The 24,391-nt window shown below is 40.8% G+C and overlaps 1 protein-coding gene and 1 long non-coding RNA gene across 2 annotated transcripts; one reads left to right on the top strand and one right to left on the bottom strand.

Annotated features, from left to right (window-relative positions):
* Positions 1 to 26: 26 nt before the first annotated feature.
* On the top strand, positions 27 to 14,038 carry LOC148045484 (uncharacterized). Its single transcript, XR_015696754.1, has 3 exons — positions 27 to 544; positions 10,757 to 12,806; positions 13,475 to 14,038. It is a non-coding gene; the product is annotated as an uncharacterized LOC148045484 (long non-coding RNA).
* A 5,770-nt stretch (positions 14,039 to 19,808) lies between these two features.
* On the bottom strand, positions 19,809 to 23,003 carry LOC148045485 (E3 ubiquitin-protein ligase TRIM32-like). Its single transcript, XM_087715127.1, has 3 exons — positions 22,887 to 23,003; positions 21,500 to 22,042; positions 19,809 to 20,596 (listed from the first exon to the last, which is right to left on the bottom strand). The coding sequence occupies exons 1-3, from the start codon at positions 22,896 to 22,898 to the stop codon at positions 20,249 to 20,251; spliced, it is 903 nt and encodes a 300-aa protein (XP_087571253.1). The 5' UTR covers positions 22,899 to 23,003; the 3' UTR covers positions 19,809 to 20,248.
* Between the last annotated feature and the right edge of the window lie 1,388 nt (positions 23,004 to 24,391).

Here is a 24,391-nt window from a genome sequence, read left to right on the forward strand (position 1 = left end):
AACGTAGGTGCGCCTTTGAGTCGCCCTTTCCCTTTGCTTTCACACATCCGAAATCTCTTTTAACACGCCCTGCTGTGTACTTGCCTACTGAGACAAATGAGCTTTTCTCATTTCATTTCAGAGGTTTCCCCCCCCCTTCTGTTTTTCCCGCTGTTAGTAAGAAATATGGGGACTTATCTACTGTTGTCCCAAAAGTAATACTATTCAGGACCTAGATAAACCTCCAAGAGTCCAAGTGCTTCAACGACCCTCTAAAATTAAGAATGCAAATGACCAACTGTCTTCAAGGAATATAAAACCTCCCATTCCCCACTATCCTGTGAGAGCTGAAGAAGCTTCTTGGATGAGAAGTGAAACTTCTTCAAAGAAAAAACAAGACGTCCAGTTGGCTCCTGAAAAAAAACCTTTGGGACAACCATTACCTGGATGACTGAGAATCTCTACAGACTTTCATCTACTGTTTCTGCTTCAAAGCAGCAGATTTCTTTAGTAGCCCAATTTTTTGGGTGACGACACAGCTGGGTTCACAGACAGCTTTGGACAGGTGAGTTTCAGATAAGTGTACGGTGCCCAGTCTTTGATGGGGTCAACGCAATATTTCTCAACTGTGGCAACCCATCAGAGAATGTGGACTTCAATTCCCAGAACCCAGAAGTCAGCATGCTGGCTAGGGAGTTCTGGGAGTTTTAGTCTGTACATCTTAGAATTGCCAAAATGGAGAAACACTGAACTCAGTAATGTAGATCGATCGAGAAACTGTGATTAAAGTAATCACAGTTAACTTTGCTGTGATTACTAGAATCACAGTCTCAACTCATATATATATGTGTGTATGTGTATGTGTGTGTGTGTGTGTTTTATTTGTGCTGATAAATAAATAAAGGGAGATTCCCTTTATTTATTTATCAGCACAAATAAAACACAAATATAACAAAGGCAACAGTAAAAATATTGGGTTTCTGTCGTGATGGACTCTTGTGATGAGCCGATTGACAGATGATGGAAGCAGTTAGCTTCCTCCCATAATTGGGGCTTACCAGGGGTTGTGACTATATATATATATATATATATATATATATATATATATATATATATATATATATATATATATATATATATATATATATATATATATATATATGATGGATATATATATATATATATATATATATATATATATATATATATATATATATATATATATATATATATATATATATATATATGATGGATATATATATATATATCCATCCAATATATATATATATATATAGTTCCGTTTCTTCAAAAGTGGCAAATTGCTAGTGTTGCTTAGCCAGTGGGAAATGAAATGGTTAAAAAAAATCAAAAATACATAATAGGACTAATTTCTGTTCCTTTGGTCATTGTGTATTTTGTCTTGAGGAAAGCATATCTAATAGCTACATTAAAACAATATTGAAAAATAAAACTTTTAATTAATCTGGTCACCCTCAGCAATGAATATTAAAAACTGCATAACTATATTCTTCTGCCTGTATTTCACTGTTTTGATTGGTAAGTCCTGGACTTCTTTAAATGCTGTCATACTGGGGATTATTTTAGCCTGGAAAAAGCTGATAAGACAATCCTGTCTCCACAGAAGTTACATTATAAAATCCCTTATCTATAAGCGTGCTGAGTAAGCATAATGGAAATTGTAGTCCAGTGATATCTAGGCACTGGATTTTGGAAGAGACAGCTAGTATAAATATGACAAAATACCTAATACTAAATCCTTAAATGGATCACACTTTTAACTATTTGCTCATGTTCTACTGCTATTGCCTCTTTATTTTTTCTACATATATTTAGGACATTTTATAAAGGATTATACCTTTATGCCATGAAATTGGTTAATTAACTTGTTAGCATAATCTTCACTGTAATATTTCATTTGAATCACAATCATAAAGCATGGAATGCCATATGTCACTATAACTTTTGCCATTATTTTAAATCAGAGTATTATTTAATTATATTTATATCTATCCATTGTGTTTTTAATCACGTTTTAACTGAAATGAGGGATTGCTAATGCTTAGAAACGTAGCACAATGATTGCATCTTTGCTGCTGCCTTTTAAAATGTATAATGTAAATATGCTTCTCAAATTGTAACTGGAAAAATCATAGGGGGCTATTTTTAGGTCTGTTCAGCAAAGAGAATCCAGAAATAAACTCACTACTTCTGTTTTTAGTAGTATCAACTAAGTGGTGGTCTAATTACAGAATATATCTGGTTTCTTTCTTATGTGAACATAAGAAAAGGCTATGTTCTTCCTCATTGTGAAAGTTGTGGGGATACTGTTCCAGCATTTATCTCTCCCCCCCACCCCCATTTTGCATTTTATTTATTTTATTGTAAGCCACCTACCATAAGATGAGATGTGTGGCTATATAATACATTGAACAAATAATAGCTGTAAAGGCCAGTATAAAAGTACACTATAATTGTAACTTATAGTTGTTCCTCATTTTGTATTATTACTGTGCAAAATTTCTCTTGCAACAATTAGTATACAGCAATACAGATTTTCCAGAAATTTCAGGTTATATTAAATATTAATATGAAACGATTAATCTTTTTAAAAAAATCTTTTAGGAGCAACTGAATTTAACTTTGTATAGATTGGCTTCTACAAATAAAACTAATTATAGGATCTGTATGAAGTTCTCTTATTAAAATGTTAGATAAAACTGTTGCTGCCTGTCTTGAAAAGAATAATATGAAGAATTGGCCCATCTACAAATAAATGCTTTCAGCTACGTTCACACGTAGGTGGTAACTATACAATGGTGATGTTTTTATTTCATTGGCCACACATTTAGAATAACAAAGGGAATCCAAAAAGATAAGTTTGCGTGACAAGAAGTGCAGGGTTCGGTCTTATCCCCCCTACTATTTAACATCTACATGAAACCGCTGGGCGAGATCATTCGGAGGCACGGGCTAAGATACCACCAATACGCGGACGATACCCAGTTGTATCTGTCCGCCCCGTGCCAACTCTATGAAGCGGTGGACGTGATGAACCGGGGTCTCGAAGCCGTTAGGGACTGGATGAGAGCTAACAAACTGGTACTCAACCCGGACAAGACCGAGTGGCTGTTGTGTTTCCCTCCCAATAATTTGGCTAGTGTTCCATCACTCAGGCTGGGGGGCCAAATTTTACACCCCTCAGACAGGGTTCGCAACTTGGGAGTCCTCCTGGACACACAGCTGACCTTTGACCACCACCTGTCGGCTGTGACCAGGGGGGCATTTGCCCAGGTTCGCCTGGTGCGCCAGTTGCGACCCTACCTGAACCGGGAGGCTCTCACAACGGTCACTCGGGCCCTTGTGACATCTAGGCTGGAATACTGCAACGTGCTCTACATGGGGCTGCCCTTGAAGAGCATCCGGCGGCTTCAGCTAGTCCAGAATGCGGCCGCGCGAGTGATTGTGGGCGCACCGCGGTTCGCCCACATAACACCTATCCTCCGCGAGCTGCGCTGGCTACCTGTTGATCTCCGAGTGCACTTCAAGGTGCTACTTACCACCCATAAAGCCCTCCATGGTAGTGGATCTGAGTACTTGAGAGACCGCCTCCTGCCAATTACCTCCCTACGACCTATTAGATCGCACAGATTAGGCCTCCTCCGAGTTCCATCTGCCAGTCAGTGTCGACTGGCAACTACGCGGAGGAGAGCCTTTTCAGTAGTAGCTCCGACCCTTTGGAACGATCTCCCCGTGGAGATTCGCACCCTCACCACCGTCCAGACCTTCCGCACAGCCCTCAAGACCTGGCTATCCCGTCAGGCCTGGGGATAAAGATTCTAATCCGTCCCCACCCGAATGATGAATGAATGTTGTGTTTTACTTTTACTTATGTATTGTCTCATGTCTCGTCTTGTATTCCCCTCCCTATAAATTGTGAGCCGCCCTGAGTCCCCTCAGGGAAAAGGGCGGCCTATAAATAATAAACAAATACAAAAATACAAATACAGTAATTCTGTTTGAAAGTAAAAGTCCCAGTTTCCACAGTTATGAAACAAATTCACATCAATCTTCGTTCAGTAATACAAATAATTATATAAATTTCTTTACAAGATTGGGGCCCATATATGTGAAGAATGTATGGGGAATGACAGTCTACATCTAGAATATAAAACTGCATCTACGATAAATAAGCAGCAAATATCCATGCTATTTTAATTTATGCCTGGGATTTGCAGCTGATGGTCAGCTTGTCACTGATTTTTTTTTTAATCTTGAGGGAATTGCTCTCTTTTGCTCTTTAGACAAGAGATTGAAACTTCTGTAGGAATGGATACGTGATTTTTTTAAAAAAATTGGGTGAGAGGGAAACTCTTGATTTGCTTATTTTATTATACTTTCATCAAATTGTTCATAAAAGATAAAGATTCCGTTGTGTGAAGCTCTGTTCCTATATACAGGTGCTTCTGAACCTTAGTAACTCTTAAGATGTGTGGACTTCAACTCCCAGAATTCCCTTTCATTTTCAAATAGCTGTGTCTTTAACACAGCTATACAGGTAGTCCTCGATTTACAACAGTTCCTTTAGTGACCATTGAAAGTTACCACGGTACTGAAAAAAGTGACTTATGACTGTTTTTCATAGTTATGACCTTTGCAGCAGCCCCATAATCACGTGGAAAAAAAATTGGATGCTGGGTGATTGGTTCGTATTTATGACCCAAGTCCCAGCTGATCGGGAGGAAATGGGGATTTTGCAGTAACCTTCCCCTGCCACACCCACCACACCCACCAAGCCATGTCCCACTCACCAAGTCATGCCCACAGAACCAGTAGTAAAAAGAATTTGAATCCCACCACTGCTTCATTCTCTCCTCACTCCAGGAGAAGGTTACTGCAAAATTGTGATGGGGCCAGTCAGAGATGGTATTTACCGGTTCTCCGAACTACTCAAAATTTCTGCTACCAGTTCTCCAGAACTGGTCAGAACCTGCTAAATACCACCTCTGGACTACATTCTGTTAATGCAGCTTTACAATAAATTAGAATTAGCTTCTCTGTTATCTTTGTATTTGGTCTGCCTGGTAAGGCTGACAACATGAGTACTCTGAGGCATGCCCATCACTGTCAGTACTGCTGTGTTTGGGACCATAATGAAAGATTTACAAAGCTGAATCAACAATGTGATGTTTACACAAGTTAAAGTGTATGATTTTTGATTTCATATGCATGCAGAGAGGAACCCAGAAGGATATGGAGGAAGAAAACTATCAAGACGTGTAAGCTTTTTTGTTGTTACTGTTGTTATTCCTGTCTATAAATAAATAATAATTTATTGAATTCATATGATGCCTGACTCTGGTGGTCTAGATATAAAAAATTAAAAAGAAGAAAAACAGTGAGACAAAAGTATGAGTAAACATGACAAGGATGAGAAAATCAGACCGCAAGGCAGGAAAATAATCCACAATACCGAAAGGGACATTCAGTTACTCTCTCTGAAGACCGGAGAAGAGCCAGGTTTTCAAAACTCTTTGAAACACCAGCAGGTTCAAATTCAAATGAAATGAAATTCAATAAATTCAATAAATGAGATTGGGAGGGGGGGGTGTCATCCAGATCTTGGGGGGACCTCTTTCCAGAGAGAGCAGGTGCTGCACCAGAGAAGGTGAGCTTCCAGGGTCCTGATAGAAGGAACTCAGAGCACCAAGCCTAAAAGGTCAAATCAGCTTGACCGATTCAAAGGGAAACTGGCAGTCTTTCCAATAACAAGTAAATACCTGCATTTGGTTGGTATACAGGATTGTATTTTTGTTAGGCATACAAAATTTAATAAATGTTTGTGCTAGTTCTTCTCTGTAGTTCATTAAATGTTGCTTCTATCTTGTTAGTTTTAGTATTCTCATCTCACTGGTAACTTGTTGCTTCTGAGTACAACTTCAACTTTGCTTTAAGGCTGCTTCTTTGAATAGCAAAGATGGAAATCTTAACAAGATAACAAGACTTGGTGAGCCGTGCAAGGAGCAGCTGGCAAATTAAATTATTACATGACAGAAAGCCTGGTTACTTGAGGGACCATCTGTCTCCCATAACATCTGCCTGGCCAATTTGATCCTGCAGGGTTGGCGTGCTTCAGGGTCCCCCAAGGATCTGGATGCTCCCCCCCCCCCTGCTCTTGTTTAGGAAAGCTCTGAAGGCCTGACTCGTCACCCATGCCTTCTGTGAAGGGAAATGAGACCTCTTGCTTCATTGCACTTGTCATCATTTATCTTTATGTTTTACGTTTTATCGATTTTATTGTAATTTCTTTGTCTGACTTGTGAGCTGCCAGGAATTGCTGAGAGTTGGGTTGCAGACATCTTTAATAAATTCTTTTTCTCTGGTCAGACAACTTTTTTTAATTTAATGGCAGGAGGTTCACAAGTGTTTTCTCCCACATTTGTCACAATGAAAAGGAAGAACATAAAACAGTTCCCCTGCTTGTACCTTTCAGCATCATGGTTTTCAAAAATAGGCAGAGAATAATGAGAATTGTAGTACTGGCTTAAGTTTAATATAAAATGGAAGCCTGGTCGAGTGAACCAGACTTTAAAATACCATAAAAGATCATACTCTAAAATAGTAAAAAAAAAACCTATAAAAGACATACTATAAAAAAACAAACCCAACTTGAACAATAAGAAAGGATTACTGACTGCAATGTCCTGATTGTTAAATGCTATTTCCAGGATCAGAGGCAGCATGCCTTTTAAATGCATAAGTTGATTGCAAAACTCTTGCTTGTATAATTACCAGGATATCTGGTTGGCATTTCTGAAGAACAGGATGATAGACTAAGTTAGTCTTTGGCTTGTTCTAGCAGAAATAAACTGTTAAATTGTTTAAAATGGAATCTTCAAGCATATTGGGATGTCATGGGGCTTGGTGTAGCAATTTGAATTCTATCAAACAATGTGCTAAAAGACTTGAGAACTGCATGTCAAATATACATGAAAAATTGAATAGGTGACTATAGACAATAAACATTTCTTTTAAAGCTGCTGGCACTGGGGGGTTGGAGTGTTCTTTAGGGTACTGGTAGCTCTTGTTTATGCCATATCTACACTGTATCACATGCTTAAATGGTTTTGCTATTTTTAATGTGACAATATTGCCAGGAGTTAAAAAGAGTTTTGCATCCACAGTCTAGCACAGGGAGGGAGATGTAAAAATAATAATAATTGCTGTTCTCTTGTACAGAGAGCTTGCTTCAAACTTCCTATGATATCTCAAATGAGAACGCTGTCCTTTAAAAAAAATTAGTGGCCTGGCATTAAGAGCAGTTGGAGCTAGACATCATGGGCATTTTATACAATTTACCTGGCACACAAATGCTCAAGAGCCCTAGAAAATATTAAAATGCTTATTTTTTTATAATTTTTTTTATTTTATTTTCATAACACACACTCATCTGTATACTATACATAGCCATATCATATAGTATTAAATAATAATTACATCAGTTCCTCTTGTCAACAATGCCCCCCAAAATAGAAACCCATTATAGCTCTTCTGCTGTCCATACACCTCTTTCTTCTACCACCCTCCAACTTTCTATCTTCCTTCCATCATCCCCCTCTACTCTACTTCCCCTCCCCCTCTTCACTCCTCTCTCCACAATCCACTCCCCCCCCATCCTTCTCATCTTCCCACCCTCTCTCCCATCCCTCTCTGCCCATCTTTCTTCTTTCCCACTCCTCCTCTCCTTGGTGTATTTCCGCTACATGTCAATATGCTTAGCCTATCCTATTTTTAAAGAAAAAGTAATAATAGCAATAGTAGTAAGAATATAAAATAAAGAAAGAGAAGAAAAAAAAAGAAACAGTATACATGTGGTGTCAAATTACATTGAAATCTAACACATCTCATCTAACCTGATATATATCCCTCCCCCCACCCTCCCCCCTGACCCCCCACAACCTATCCCCCCCCCCGGCTTCCCAGAACCCGTACACGGTATAGATTTTTAACAAACACAGTCTAAGATATATTGGGGGGGGGGGAAGGAATGAGAAATTAATAACATCTTTACATTGAACTTAGCTCCTCCTTGCTAAACTAACTTTAAACAATTTAAATCATTCCTGATCTTAAGCATAGGCTATCTGGAATTTCTTAGTCCCGTATTTATTTTGTATATAATCAATCCATTTTTTCCAGTCTCGTTTATCTCTCTCATTTGAGTAGTCCTTAAGATATGCAGATATTTTAGCCATCTCGGCTAAATTTGTGACTTTCAATGTCCATTCTTGGATTGTAGGCAAGTCTTCTTTCTTCCAGTGTTGCGCCACCAACAATCTTGCTGCCGTTATTAAGTGCAAAATCAAGTTAATCTCTACCGCTGTACAGTCAGTAATTATACCTAACAAAAATAACTGAGGAGTAAACTTTATCATTTTTTAAAGAATATTTTGTATAATCCACCATATTTTTATCCAAAATGCCTTAACCTTTTGACAAGTCCACCATATATGGAAATATGTAGCATCGAGAGAACCACATCTCCAACATTTGGGTTGTAAATTTGAATACATAGAAGCCAACTTTTTAGGATCTAAATGCCATCTATAGAACATTTTGTAAAAATTTTCTCTCAGATTTTGGGCTTGTGTAAATTTCACATTTCTTACCCAGATTTCATTTCATTTCATTTATTATATTTATATGCCGCCCTTTCCCCCTGAAGGGGACTCAGGACGGCTGACAAATCAAATCTGGGAAGGGGGGGGGGTACAGACAAAAAATAAAAACAAACAAACATGACAATACATAATTTAAAAAACACACAACAGTCATACCATTCGAGACGGGGGCAACAGCTCTTTTGCCCCAGGCCTGTCGGAACAGCCAGGTTTTAACGGCTTTGCGGAAGGCCTGGAAGGTGGTGAGGGTTCGAATCTCCACGGGGAGTTCGTTCCAAAGGGTCGGAGCAGCCACAGAGAAGGCTCTCCTCCGGGTAGTCGCCAGTCGACACTGGCCGGCGGATGGAATTCGGAGGAGGCCTAATCTGTGGGATCTAAGCGGTCTAGTGGAAGTAATTGGCAGCAGGCGGTCTCTCAAGTACCCAGGTCCAATACCATGAAGGGCTTTATAAGTGACGACTAGCGCCTTGAAGCGTATCCGGAGGCCAATAGGCAGCCAGTGCAGCTCGCGGAGGATAGGTGTTACGTGGGTGAACCGAGGTGCACCCACGATCGCTCGCGTGGCTGCATTCTGGACAAGCTGAAGTCTACGAATGCTCTTCAAGGGCTGCCTCATGTAGAGCACGTTGCAGTAGTACAGTCTAGAGGTCACAAGGGCACGAGTGACTGTTGTGAGGGCCTCCCGGTTCAGGTAGGGACGCAACTGGTGCACCAGGCGAACCTGGGCAAATGCCCCCCTGGTCACAGCTGACAAGTGGTGTTCAAAAGTCAGCTGTGGGTCCAGGAAGACTCCCAAATTGCGAACCCTGTCTGAGGGGCGTACTGTTTGACCCCCCAGCCTGAGAGATGGAAAACTTGGCCAATTAGTAGGAGGGAAACACACCAGCCACTCGGTCTTATCCGGATTGAGAACAAGCTTGTTAACCCCCATCCAGTCCCTAACAGCCTTGAGGCACTGGCACATCATGTCAACTGCTTCATTGAATTGGCACCGGGCGGACAGATACAGCTGCGTATCGTCCGCATACTGATGGTATTTTATCCCGTGCCGTCGAATGATCTCACCCAGCGGCTTCATGTAGATATTAAACAGGAGGGGTGACAGGACCAAACCCTGCGGCACTCCATAATTCAGGGGCCTAGGGATCGACTTCTGCCCTCCGACCAACACCGACTGCGACCTGTCCGAGAGGTAAGAGGAGAACCACCGTAGGACAGTGCCTCCCACCCCCACCTCCCGCAGTCATCGCAGAAGGATACCATGGTCGATGGTATCGAAGGCCACTGAGAGTCAAGGAGCACTAGGACGGAAGCATAACCTCCATCCCTGGCTCTCAGAGATCATCGATCAATGCGACCAAAGCGGTTTCCGTGCTGTAGCCAGGCCTAAATCCCGACTGAAAGGGATCTAGATAATCGGTTTCCTCCAAGGACCGCCGGAGCTGAAAGGCCACCACTTTCTCAACAACCTTCCCTACAAAGGGGAGGTTGGAGACTGGACGATAGTTGTTTAACACGGCTGGATCCAAAGATGGCTTCTTCAGAAGGGGTCTCACCACCGCCGCCTTTAGAGCGGGGGGAAAGAACCCCTCCCGAAGGGAGGTGGTAACAACCGCCTGGATCCAGTCCCGTGTCACCTCCCTGCTGTTAGCGACCAGCCAGGAGGGGCACGGGTCCAGTACACATGTGGAGGCACTTACAGCTCCCATGGCCTTGTCCACGTCCTCAGGGGTAACAGCTTGAAAATCAATCCAGTGATGTCCTTCCAGATTCTCCCCTGGTGCCTCGGCTGGCTCTGCGCAATTGGAGTCCAGGTCCGTCCGAAGCCGAGCAACTTTATCCGCGAGGAATTGGACATAATCCTCAGCTCTGCCTTGCAAAGGATCGCTCGTATCCCTCCTGTTTAGGAGGGAACGGGTTATCCTGAACAAGGCGGCTGGGCGCGACTCAGCGGAAGCAATCAGAGAGGCAATGTGTGTCCTTTTTGTCGTCCTAATTGCCCGAAGGTAAGCTCTGATGCTGGATGTTAAAAGCGCTCGGTCTGACTCGGACTTACTGGATCTCCATCGTTGCTCTAGGCATCTCTTTTGGCGCTTCATCTCCCGGAGTTCCTCAGTAAACCAAGGAGCCCTCCTGGATCCACTGCCTCGGATCGGCCGTAAAGGCGCAATCCGGTTAAGAGCCCCTGTCGCTGTTGAATTCCAGGCAGCAACCAGAGTCTCCGCCGGACTGCGGATGAGGGTATCAGGAATAACTCCAAGCTCCGTCTGAAAGCCCAAAGGGTCCATAAGGCGCCTGGGGTGGAACCACCTAATCGGTTCCTCCTCCCTACAGTGGGGGTTTGGTCTCCGAAAGTCAAGCCTCAGTAGGTAGTGGTCCGACCATGACAGGGGCAAGATCTCATTACCCCTCAAACCAAGATCACAACTCCACAGCTCCGAGAGGAATACGAGGTCAAGCATGTGACCTGCCAAGTGAGTCGGGCCCCGAATTACTTGGGTCAAGCCCATGGCTGTCATGGAAGCCATGAACTCCTGCGCATCAGAGTGTTCACCGAGCGAAGGCAGATTGAAATCCCCCAGAACCATAAGCCTGGGGAACTCAACTGCCAGCTCAGCTACTGACTCGAGGAGCGAGGGGAGGGCTGCTGCAACGCTGTTGGGAGGCAGGTACGTTAACAGCAAGCCCACTTGGCCCTTGAGGTCCAACTTCAGATTCTTTCCCATGTGTCCAACATTATTGGTTCTTCAATATTTTGAGCCCACTTTATCATACAATCTTTAACTAATTCTGTTTCGGAATCCATCTGTACTAATACATTATGTATCCTCTTTATATGCATTAAACTTTGATCTCTTATTTTTTTAAATAGATTATCCTCAACTTGCATGAAACCAATTTTTTGATCTGTTTTCCACCTGGTCTGTAACTGCCCATACTGGAACCATGTTTGAATTACCTTTTCCTCTTTTAATACATCTAAGGGTTTTAGTTGTAACACACCCCTTTCTAGGGTAAGAAGCTGTCTGTAAGTAATTCTATCCTGTTTTTGTACTATGTTCATATTTTCTATTGCATGTCTAGGAATTGCCCACATGGGTATCTTATCATTTAATTTATATTGATATTTTTTCCAAACCCGCAATAAAGCATTCCTTAAAATATGACTTTTAAAATTTATGTCCACTTTTTTGTTGTATAACAGGTAAGCATGCCAGCCATATACCAAATCATGTCCCTCGATATTAAGTATCCTATCATTAGTTAAATCAATCCAATCACTGATTACAAATAATACTACTGCATCATAATATAATTTTAGGTTGGGTAATTTCAAACCTCCCCTCTCACGCACATCTTGCATTATTTTTAACTTTACTCTCAGCTTCTTTCCTGCCCATACAAATTTATTAATACCCTTCTTCCATTCTAGCAAATTCGCATCTTTTTTAAGTATAGGTCACATTTGGAAAAGAAATAAAAATTTGGGTAGGATATTCATTTTCACTGCTGCTATTCTTCCCAACAAAGATAACTGCAACTTGTCCCATTTTTTCATCTCTGTCTGTATACTATGCCAAAGTGGTTCATAATTATACTTATATAATTTCCCATTTGAGGTTAAAATATTAACTCCCAGATATTTGACCTTTTTAACTATTTCACATCCTATCATTCCTCCTAGTTCTTCCTTTTGTTTAGTATTCATATTTATAGCTAGTATTTTTGTTTTCCCTAAATTTATCTTAAAGCCAGACACTTGACCATATTGGTTAATTGTATTCATTAAGATCATACTAGATTCCTGCGGTTGATCCAATATTATAACCAAGTCATCCGCAAAAGCACACACTGTATTCTTGCTGCCTAAACTTAATTCCCTTTAGACCATCCAAGCCCCGTATTTTGTTCAGCAATACTTTCAAAGTTATAATAAACAATAGTGGAGACAAGGGACAACCCTGTCTTGTACCTTTTCCAATTTGAAAAGAGTCTGTTAAACTTCCATTGACTATAATTTGAGCCGTTTGCTGTTGCTTTGATTGATTGTAAAAAACTTTCTCCTATTTAAAATGCTTATTTATATTTTGCAGCTTAGCTCTTTTTAGCTGCTTCTGCCTGTTAGAAGTAAGCATGCCACAATTCATTGATTGATGTGTGTGTGTGTGTGTGTGTGTGTGTGTGTGTGTATACATATACATACAAACCACTTTTTTGTTAATGGGGTGTATGTTGCATTTAAAATACTTCCAGGAATCCTTGGAGGTTGGATGATGTACACATTTGCTAAGTAAACAAATAATCTATATGTTGCATTGAGGATGGGGAAGAATATTATGCGCAAGGTTTAAATTAAAGAAAGAAAATGACTTGATAAAAACAAAGTATCCAGTTGTTAGAATGGTATCAGTTTTGATTCATTTTAGGCTGATTTTATAAATTGTAGGCAGTGCTTTTACACAAGAAAGCATTCTAAAAGTATTTTGAGAAGTCAGAGGTAGGAGTCCTCAGCATTCCTGGGATGATCACAAAAAGCTAGTCCTTTAGGGATGTCCTAAAGATGCTTTTTCAAGAGACAGCTGGACTTTGTGGTTTTTCTTTGAAGACATTTTGCTTCTCATCCAAGAACCAGAAAGTACAGTTGCCTCTTGAAAAAGCACCTTTGGCACAACCATGGCCTGGATGACTGAGAATCTCCACAGTTCTTTAGGGGTGGTTAGGGATGGATTTAAGGATGATTAAGTAGCAAAACTTCTTCTTAACCACTGTCTTTTATGTTTACTTAATATTTGCAGCTCATCTGTATCTACTATTTCCTTTGACTGATTTGAATTTTGTACCTCAACCTTGTTTCTGGGAGCAATGGCTTAATGTACCGGAATGAATGTGAGCTGTGCCTTTTCTGCAGAAATGAGAAAAATGGTTTCCCTGAGTGCTTCATCCCAAGTCATCTTTCATTGCAGCTTGTAAATTGTAGCAATAATCTGAAAAGCAGCCCCATCTGATGTTCCTGGAAACAAATGAAAAGTGATGCACCATGGGAGAAGCTTGTGAATGTAACCCTGGAAAAAATAACCTAGGAACAGATTTACTACAGAGAGCTGGCAGAAGTTCTAACAATCCGACATGGGACACACATTTTTATTTGGAGAATTATCTCTCTCGTTGAAAAGCAGCTTAAAAATGATCTGGGATGGACAACAGTGTGATCCTTAGCATGTTTCTTCAGAAATCGATTCTATGATGTTTAGCACAGTTCATTCTATGTGTGTGTGTTAGTTTGTAGATTTACAGCCCCATTACATCCATACTCACCTCCCCAAGAATAAGTCCTATTGTGGTAAAGAATTTCTCCCAAATTGGCATCAGTCTTGAGTTATTTATGAGTGTGGATTCAGCACAGACAAAGATGTTTGAATGTTTATTTATTTCATTTATATGCCGCCCTTTCCCCCCGAGGGGGACTCAGGGCGGCTCACAACTCAAACCAGGGAAGGGGGATACAGACAAATTAACAACAACACAAAACAATACATGATTTAAAAACACGCAACAATCATACCATTTGAGATGGGGGCAACGGTTCTTTAGCCCCAGGTCTGTCGGAACAGCCAGGTTTTAAGGGCTTTGCGGAAGGCCTGGAGGGTGGTGAGGGTGCGAATCTCCACGGGGAGTTCGTTCCAGAGGGTCGGAGCAGCCACAGAGAAGGCTCTCCTCCGGGTAGTCGCCAGTCGACACTGGCCGGCGGATGGAATTCGGAGGAGGCCTAGTCTGTGGGATCTAATCGGTCTGGTGGAGGTAATTGGTAATTGGCAGCAGGCGGTCTCTCAAGTACCCAGGTCCAATACCATGAAGGGCTTTATAAGTGACGACTAGCGCCTTGAAGTGTATCCGGAGACCAATAGGCAGCCAGTGCAGCTCGCGGAGGATAGGTGTTACGTGGGTGAACCGAGGTGCACCCACGATCGCTCGCGCGGCTGCATTCTGGACAAGCTGGAGTCGCCGAATGCTCTTCAAGGGCTGCTCCATGTAGAGCACGTTGCAGTAGTCCAGTCTAGAGGTCACAAGGGCACGAGTGACTGTTGTGAGGGCCTCCCGGTTCAGGTAGGGACGCAACTGGTGCACCAGGTGAATCTGGGCAAATGCCCCCCTGGTCACAGCTGACAAGTGGTGTTCAAAAGTCAGCTGTGGGTCCAGGAGGACTCCCAAATTGCGAACCCTGTCTGAGGGGCGTACTGTTTGACCCCCCAGCCTGAGAGATGTTGATTTGCAACCAGTTGTGAGTTGCAGGTGGTATGCCCTGGTACGGGTGTACTGGAGCCTGCTCGGAGTTCCAGTACAGTGCTCCGGAGGGCCCACCCGGCTGCCCCAAGCTCCTTACCTGTCCTTTAAACCTTTGGTGCTTTCGCGTGATGTGCACGGTGCCTGCGCGACACTCCGCCAAGCAGCTGGAGCATCGTGGAGGCTTGCGGAGGCGTCCCAGGCAGATATGATGCATACGTGCGTCCATGTGGGTGATGCCAGGCCTATTCCAACTGTACTGATTGGAACGGGATCCGTAACCCACCACTGTTTTCCACATAAATCCAACACTGATTTGTTAAAATAAATAATTGATTTATTTCAAAAGCTACCTTTAATGTTTACTTCTTTTGAAGAATATCATGATAGAAAACCTCCATCTTCAGATTACAGAATTAGAGTTGGAAGGGATTTTGGAGATGTTCTAATCCAATCCCCTGTTCAAACAAGAGGCCTTATACCATTCCAGGCAAATGGCTATCCAGCCTCTTCTTAAAAACCTCCAGTGATGGAGCACCCACAACTTCTAGAGGCAAGTCGTTCCATTGATTACAGGTAGCCCCCAATTTACATCCACAATTGAGCCAAACATTTCTTTTTGCTAAGTGAGACATTTGTTAAGGCACTTTCACCCCATTTAAGACCTTTCTTGCCACAATTATTAAGTGAATCAGTTATTGTTAATAACATGGTTGTTAAATGAGTCTGACTTCCCCATTCATTTTGCTTGTCAGAAGGTGGCAAAAGGTGATCACATGACCCCAGGACACTGCATAAAGTGAGTCATAAATATGAGTCAGTTACCAAGTGTCTGAATTTTGCTCATGTGACCATGGGGTTGCTACAATAGTCATAAAAGTAAAAAAGCACTCATTAGTCACTTTTTCAGTGCTGTTGTAACTTTGAACAATCACTAAATGAACTGCTGTAAGTCGAGGACTATCTGTACTTGTTCTCACTTGTTCTCAGGAAATTTCTCCTTAATTGGATCTCTCTTTGATAAGCTTCCATCCAATATTTCTTGCACTCAGATGCTCTCAGGTGCTTTGGAGAGTAGGAAGTTAAAACCTACCCCTCTCCTAGAAAAATGAAATATCCTGGGAAATATTGGAAAGGCAGAATATTATGGATCAGAAATGGAGAAACATGTTTTTAGACAGGAAACAGACTCACTCTTAGTAGTCCCACCTTTTAATGAGCCATTAAAATGCCTGAAATAGTCTATTCTACATAACAAAGATCTCTCTCCTTCAGCTCCAGGGTGATGGGATTAAGGTATGATAGCATTAGCCCTTTACCCATCTAACCACAGGGCACCTGGGAAGAAGCAATGCTCAACCAAACTTGGATTCAAAACAGCCTAGAGAGTTGCCTCTGCATGGCCCCATGGGAGCCTGACAATCCATCAGAATACATTTCTTACACAGGAACAGGAAACAGAGGTGGGACCAAACAGAGAGTATATAAAACTCAGCAAGCTCCTTTTCTCTCTCTTCTTTACTCAACATCTGGAAGCATGTGACCCCCCTTTTCTGTTCAGGAGCTCAAGCCCTGTGATCCTGTCCACCATTAAACCATCTTTCCAAGCAGCCTCCATGTTTCCAGTGTCTTTTTCTCCACTTGGAGCTGAACCCAGAAGGACATTTCTTCCAACAGGAGAATAGGTTGAACCCCTCTTCTCTGTGACAACCCCTCAAAATTTAGAAGACTACTAACATGTCACTCCTAGCCCTTCTCTTCATATATTTTAGCTTCCAATTCCCCTAATCATCTTTGTTGCTCCTCTTTGCACTCTTTCTAGAATCTCAACATCATACCATGGTGATCGAAGGTGGACACAATGTGGTCTTACCATTGCAGTGTAAAATAGTACTAATACTTCACATGGTCTTGATACTATTCCTCTGATGATACATCTAGGACTCTATTGGCTTTTTTGGCAGATGCAGCACACCACTGGCTCATGTTTAATTGGTTGTGCACTGAAATACCAAGATCCCTCTTACAGTTCATAATAATACATATCCTCCCCACCATAAAAATAACACACAATGTTTACATGTTGAAAAACAATAATTACTCATATTCAAGGGTATTACCATTGAAATCAGGGAGGAGTTGGTCCTAATATATTTAATAATTAAACCACTCCAAGCGTGATATTAATCCAGGATCCAATCAGTGGTTCCAAGGTGGTCATGGGGACAGCATGTAACTTTACAGTGCTTTCAAATACACGTCCATGAGATACAACAAAAATACTATGGTACTATGGTGCTCTTCTAATAGCTGTTCTAAGGAATAGCGCTCCCAGCTGAGAGAAGTGCCCAGAAGAACATCCTAGTCATTTATGTCAGTCATGAGAAATTAAAAATAAAAACAAAATAGGAGAGTTCTACCTCAAGTACTACATGGTGTAAGTCCTCTATTGTGGCTGATATCCGGGTTAAAATTAAAAAAAGACCATAAAAGAAACTTTAATGGCAATTTAAAGATTAGGTGATTTTATAAAAAATATGGTATGTTCCTTTGAAACTGGTTTATTGAGGCTAGTAAACTTGCCTGCCTCTGGACACCACCATTTTGGCTTTATGGTTGGGAAAGCATTTGTGCATATTTGTTCATAATAGTAAGAATATAATCCAAGCAATGATGTTTAGTTTTTAATTACTCTATATTGCCAAAAGTATTCACTCACCCATCCAAATAATCAGAATCAGGTGTTCCAATCACTTCCATGGCCACAGGTGTATAAAATCAAGTACCTAGGCATGCAGACTGTTTTCACAAACATTTGTGAAAGAATGGGTCGCTCTCAGGAGCTCAGTGAATTCTAGCGTGGAACTGTGGTAGGATATCACCTGTGCAACAAATCCAGTCATGAAATTTCCTCGCTCCTAAATATTCCACAGTCAACTGTCAGCTGTATTATAAGAACGTGGAAGTGTTTGGGAATGACAGCAACTCAGCCACGAAGTGGTAGGTCATGTAAACTGAAGAAGCGGGGTCAGTGGATGCTGAGGCGCATAGTGTGAAGAGGTCGCCAACTTTCTGCAGAGTCAATCGCTACAGACCTCCAAATGTCATGTGACCTTCAGATTAGCTCATGAACAGTGCGCAGAGAGCTTCATGGAATGGGTTTCCATGGCCGAGCAGCTGCATCCAAGCCATACATCACCAAGTGCAATGCAAAGCGTCGGATGCAGTGGTGTAAATCACGCCACCACTGGACTCTAGAGCAGTGGAGACGCGTTCTCTGGAGTGATGAATCACGCTTCTCCATCTGGCAATCTGATGGACGAGTCTGGGTTTGGCGGGTGCCAGGAGAACAGTACCTGTCTGACTGCATTGTGCCAAGTGTAAAGTTTGGTGGAGGGGGGATTATGGTGCAGGGTTGTTTTTCAGGAGCTGGGCTTGGCCCTTAGTTCCAATGAAAGGAATTCTGAATGCTTCAGCATACCAAGACATTTTGGACAATTCCATGCTCCCAACTTTGTGGGAACAGTTTGGAGCTGGTTCCTTCCTCTTCCAACATGACTGTGAGCCAGTGCACAAAGCAAGGTCCATAAAGACATGGATGACAGAGTCTGCTGTGGATGAACTTGACTGGCCTGCACAGAGTCCTGACCTCAACCTGATAGATCACCTTTGGGATGAATTAGAGCAGAGACTGAGAGCCAGGCCTTCTCGTCCAACATCAGTGTGTGACCTCACAAATGCGCTTCTGGAAGAATGGTCAAAAATTCCCATAAACACACTCCTGAACCTTGTGGTTCATCCCAATCACAACCATTTATAAAGCAGTTTTAAAAGGAAGTCTTAAGGGTCAAAATAATGAAGATGTTGGAAATTTATTACTGGCTTTTCAAATTTTTCTGTTTTTTTTAAAAATAAAAAAGCAAATTTGTTTTGAGTTCAGAAGAGAATGATATGCACATATACATATTTTTTTAGGATTCAGAATAGAATCAGTGAACAGGGTGAAAATAATTGTATTCCAAATATATACTTTTAAGTAACTGCTAATATTGTTGGAATAAACTCACCATTTGGTTTTTCTGCAAAATCCCTCAGACAGACCTCAGAAATAAAGGAACTAAAAATTGCCAAAAAAATGCCTGTACTGAAAATGATATCATAATTATTGCAAGAACATTATGAAACAATAAGACCAAATGTTCTACTTTCTTGCAAGGGCAAATCAAATGTTGGCTTACCTCAACTTTTTCCTTTTCCCCACTTTTACCGAGAACAAAAATATGCTAATATTGTAGAGCAAGAAATGACTAAATTCACATACATCAAAATCCTTAGATGGTCTTAACAAATCCATTACAACTGCTTATTGATGAGGGACTTGTATCCTGTCTCATACAAAAGCTGTATTTGCATAAACCACCCGTCTTCTCATTTTATCCTCATTTCCTTTTTGAATCCTTTATTACTTGATTATTTTCTGTATCTGATGAAGTGAACTCCAACTCATGAGAGTTCGTGCCTTTAATACATTGTGTTGATTAGAAAAGGTGCAACCAGCTTCCTGATTTATCTCCATCTGATTATTATTCATCTTATTAGTGACAAATTACTCCTAGGTTTCATCTAATAGGATGCAAAACATAAGAGAAAAGGATTCCCCTCCCCTCCAAAAGAAAATAGCATGGGAAAACATAACCCTATCCCATAGTGTTGTGGTACTTATGTATATACATTGTACACCCTCTCCAGTGGCTCTTGGAGATTTTAAGGGATTTTATTTTCCAACCTTTTGCATTAATTAGTGTCAAAATTTTCAAGGTTCATACTAAGAGCAATTGGTGGAGGTCATCTAATATCTGTGATCAAAACATCCTATAATCCTTAATGGATTGGGGGGGGGGGGTGATCAGAAGAGATAGATTACAGATAGAAAATAATATCTCTCCATCTGTAAGAGCTGGTGAATTTCGAGTTGTTGCAAATAAAACTCACAAATCAGTGATACTTTCTGGATTTTTTTTCTGCTTGCAAGTCAATAGATCATTTAAAGATAATTTAGAGATCAGTTCCTTACTCATTCTGGGAAAGGTGCTACTTTCCCAGGACTTTATGACTGCAGGGTGGGAAAAGCTGTCTAACAATCCACTCCTTTTGTGATCTAGATCCCTCCCCACATTTCTAAGGGATGTGAATGTGCCACTGTATGTTTAGCTATGATTGTTCACATTGATTCCATTATCCGCGTGTTTGTTATATTTATTCCATTGCTGCAGAAAGAGGTTGGTGCCTTACTTGTACCTGAAGAGTTTAACACAGTGGTTATAACAGTCAGCTACAGCTATCAACCCGTGGTCCAAGATGGTGATATCGTTTGGTCCTTGCAAGCCCTCACTCACCACAACATCACAGAGGGTTGAATCAGGATTAAACATCACAACACAGTTTTGACCTTGATCGGAAACTAAGAAGTTTCCATGACCATCCACGGTGACTCCAGAAGGGTTTTCAAAACTGAATTTTTTCCCATGATGGGGACCTATGGTCTTTCTCAGGCTTCGATCCCTGTCAATAATTTTGATGCAGCAGCCTTGAAACCTTCCAAACAGTTGCCCTTCTGCAACCAGCATGTCTTCATTCTGAGTAGATGGTGAGAAATAAAAACAAAACAAAACTATGTTGGTTAACTACAGTAAGTTTACGTGAGTCTATAAAAAGCATATCCTCCTTCCTGAGGCTGATCCAAGTAGGGACAAGATACTACACAGGAAGTCCTTAACGTATGACCACAACTGAGCCCAAAATTTATGTTGCTAAGTGAGAAATTTGTTAAATGAGTATTGCTTCATGTTATGACTTTCCTTGCAACATACGTTAAGTGAATCACTGCAGTTATTAAATTAGTAACATAACGTTACTAACTTAATGTTGTTAAGTGAATATGGATTCCCCATTGGCTTTGCTTGTCAGAAGATTGCAAAAGATGATTACATGACCCTGGGACACTGGAACCGTCATAAATATGAACCAGTTGCCAAGCATCCAAATCTTAATCACATAACTATAGGGATGCTGCAAGAATCTTAATTGTGAAAAATGGTCATAAGACACTTTTTTCAGTGCTGTTGTAACTTTGAACTGTGACGAAATGAACTGTTGTAATTGAGGACTACCTATAGTATCTGGCTGGAGATGACCAATATATATGGATTATTCCATAGAAAGTAAGACTGTTCTTTTCAGTAGCTTTGACACTAAAATCCACTGACAGTCATCTAGTGGAGTGACACATTGGAAATTGCAAATAGTACTAGTTAGGACCCAAACCAGCTGGGATGCTCTCATAACAGATTTAAATAAGAATTTCAGGAGAACACAAGCATATTAGATAGAATACTGTCTCATTTTCTGGGCCTCCAAATGTGGTTGTTATTTGCATTACTATCCTTATACGTCTATGCTAAAATGCTATACCTTCTCTGCTACCAATCCTTCTATGAATGTTGAGCAAACTTTTTACCTTTTTGGTCATCCAATCATACCTCATTGACAGCCATACGCACTGGCCTGTTGAATCCCTCTATTGACTGTGTCTTTAGTATGGCATTCATTCTCCAGTCCACTCCAATGATGTTGACTTTTCCTCCATTGGTCCAGTCAGACACTGCAATTTTATTGGACTTCAGGACCGTTATCCCATATGAATAAGGCCAGGTGATTTTGGGAGACTTCAGTTCATGGATCAGGTCCCCATCCTTAGAGAAGAGCTGGATGATCTTAGTCCCACTGGTCACAAGTAACACACCATTTTTCATGCAGGTGATATCTCCCAGTCCTTTTACTGGTTCGAATCCATATGAAAAGCGTTGTTTAGGACGACCATCAGTGCTGTAGATCTGGATATTCCCCGTACCGCTGTCTTTCACTACCAAATCACCTTCAAGGTTTGTTGTCAGACTGGTTGGCCAGATCAACTTCCCTGGATTTGTACCAAATCCGCCCACAATTTTTATTAGGGAATTGTAATAAATCTTCTGGATTCCAGAAAGTTTCCATTTGTTATTAAAGCGGAGAGTTTTTTCTATCTAGGAAACAGCAAAAGAAACAGAAAAATGGATTGCTTAGTTCAGGAATTAGTTCAAGTACTGGATAGTACATGCTTCTTGGGCTATAGATCCACATTCTCAGAAGCATAAAAGGGTTTCCTCCACCAGGTGAACCACTGACTCCATCTTTTCTATTTAAAAGATACCTCTCTTGGGCACTTTCACATGGAATCTTGGTGCTATTTCAAATGACGCCTGGACCTGTCTGATCTCACAAAGTCAGCTGTCTGGGAGATGAATCAGTCTAACACTGGCTTAGCTGTGGAGCATCTGAAATTACCGCAAAGCTATTCTTTACACTTAGGAGTACTTAGCTCTACATTGGTTATAGCTGGCCTGCCGCCTGTTCTCTCACTGAAGTGAACCATTCCTCCAACTTTCCCATTGGTTTCTCTCTGACTTTGCCCTCACTTCAAAAGTTTTGAGTTTGCAGAGCTGAAGACAATTATAGATCAACTTCAGGTTGATTTTAAAAAGTTAGGAATAGAAACTTTGATGACATGGAAATCTTCCAATATATTTCATGGTGGTGCAGTGGTTAGAATCCAGTATTGCAAGCTATTGCTGGCTGATTGCAGTTCAGCAGTTCGATTCTCACTGGCCTGAGGTTGAACCATCCTTCTGAGGTCGGTAAAATGAGGACTCAAGATTTGGGGGGGGGGGCAATATGCTAACTCTGTAAACTACTTAGAGAGGGCTGTAAAACACTATGAAACAGTATATAAATCTAAGTGCTATTGCTATTGCTATTTAACTAAAGCACAGGATGGATAATACCCATAAACTTGTTTACTGATGGAGATGTACAGCTACAGTAATTTACCTCTTTGAACATAGTTGGGAAGAAATAAAGATGCCACGCTAATGGAGTGTTAATCTAAATATTAACAGGTTATCCCTTGGCCTCCATTTCTTTCCCACGAGATCTCCCATCACCCTCCCTTCCCTCTGCCTTTTTTCTGTAACTCCTCTCTGTTGTCCATCAGCTGATTCAGCTCCCATTGTTACATCGATGCAAAATATTGAAGGTGTATGAAGTGGGTAGGTGGAGAGTACAAACAAGGCACAAAGCAAATGAGAACAATCTTTGTACTTTTCATCATCAAGAGTCTTCAGGTAACATTTCTTTGGTCAGGAGTGGAAGTTCCTCCTACACTATAATAACGGAGTCAAGATGACATCTTATTACATTCCAAGATTACCCAGAAGGTTAAACGAGTGCATACAAAGAGAAGGTCAAAGTCATTTATTTGCTTATTGAACTTATACTCCACTTTTCTCACCAGAGGATATCACTTAAGATAATTAATAATAATAGAATGATAGAAAATAATAGAAAAATTTATATTTAATATAAACACAGTTTAAAACATAATTAAAACTGGGCTTGATTTCTGGATGTTTCATGGACATATTAATGTTGTTTCTTGGCAGCAATCAGAAATGGTTCGCTCTCAATCCTTCATCCTTGGTGGTTTTCAACATTCCAGGCTACAACCCTGGTAGCTCTGGGTGATCTCCTATCTAGGCAGTAAACAGTTTGTACACAACAACCACAACAACATAGCACCATATTCCTTTTTGTGGCAACGGCTTCCTTCCTTCCTTCCTTCCTTCCTTCCTTCCTTCCTTCCTTCCTTCCTTCCTTCCTTCCTTCACTAAAAGGAAGATAATAACACAAGCTAGCCCAATTTTTCTTTACTATTAATTCCAAAGCCAGAAAACAGCCAGTGAGAAGTGATAGCAGCAGAAGAAGTGCTTTTCAAAGATCTGGGAGTGTTGAGAAGGAATGGCAAAATTGTTTGTAAATCATAATTTAAACGAGACTTTGAACTGTGGGGTTCTTTATGCTCTCTGAGCTTGGTGGTTTTCTTGCAGATGTTTCATTATCAGACTAGGTTATGTAATATCAGTGTACCATTTTAATTAATTTGTTTATTATTAATATTAATTCGTTTAGATTGATTGTGGCTACTATTTCAAAGAACTTGGAAAAGTGAACTTCCCCTCTCTGTTATACTCCCTCATTACCTAATGTGGTATGAGGTAGACACCTATATAAGTGTGATAAATAAATAAACAAAATAGTAAAATGAGCCAAAAAATTATAGAAAAATCAAATTAAAAATTTAAAAACTAACAGCCTACTTATTATTGCAAAGCAAGCTCCTACTGTATTTTAAAACAGCTGCAGAGATTTGATGGGAAGTTTAATTCTGTATAATCCCTGGGGAGGAAGACTGTATAAACAAGATTTCAATTTCTTAGATCATGTTTAACTATTCCAACGTTCTGGGGTAAAACCTACACTTTGTTCTCTTGTTCTGT

Source organism: Thamnophis sirtalis, unplaced genomic scaffold (genome assembly GCF_051295495.1).
Source record: "Thamnophis sirtalis isolate CommonGarterSnake01/CBP01778 unplaced genomic scaffold, rThaSir2_p1.2 scaffold_5, whole genome shotgun sequence".
NCBI lineage: Eukaryota > Metazoa > Chordata > Lepidosauria > Squamata > Natricidae > Thamnophis > Thamnophis sirtalis.

Bases quoted from the DNA above. Each gene is read 5' to 3' on its own strand.
- LOC148045485 (XM_087715127.1), bottom strand. The intron at 20,597-21,499 runs GTATGATTGGAT...CCATCTACTCAG, and splicing joins TGCGTATGGCTGTCAATGAG to AATGAAGACATGCTGGTTGC.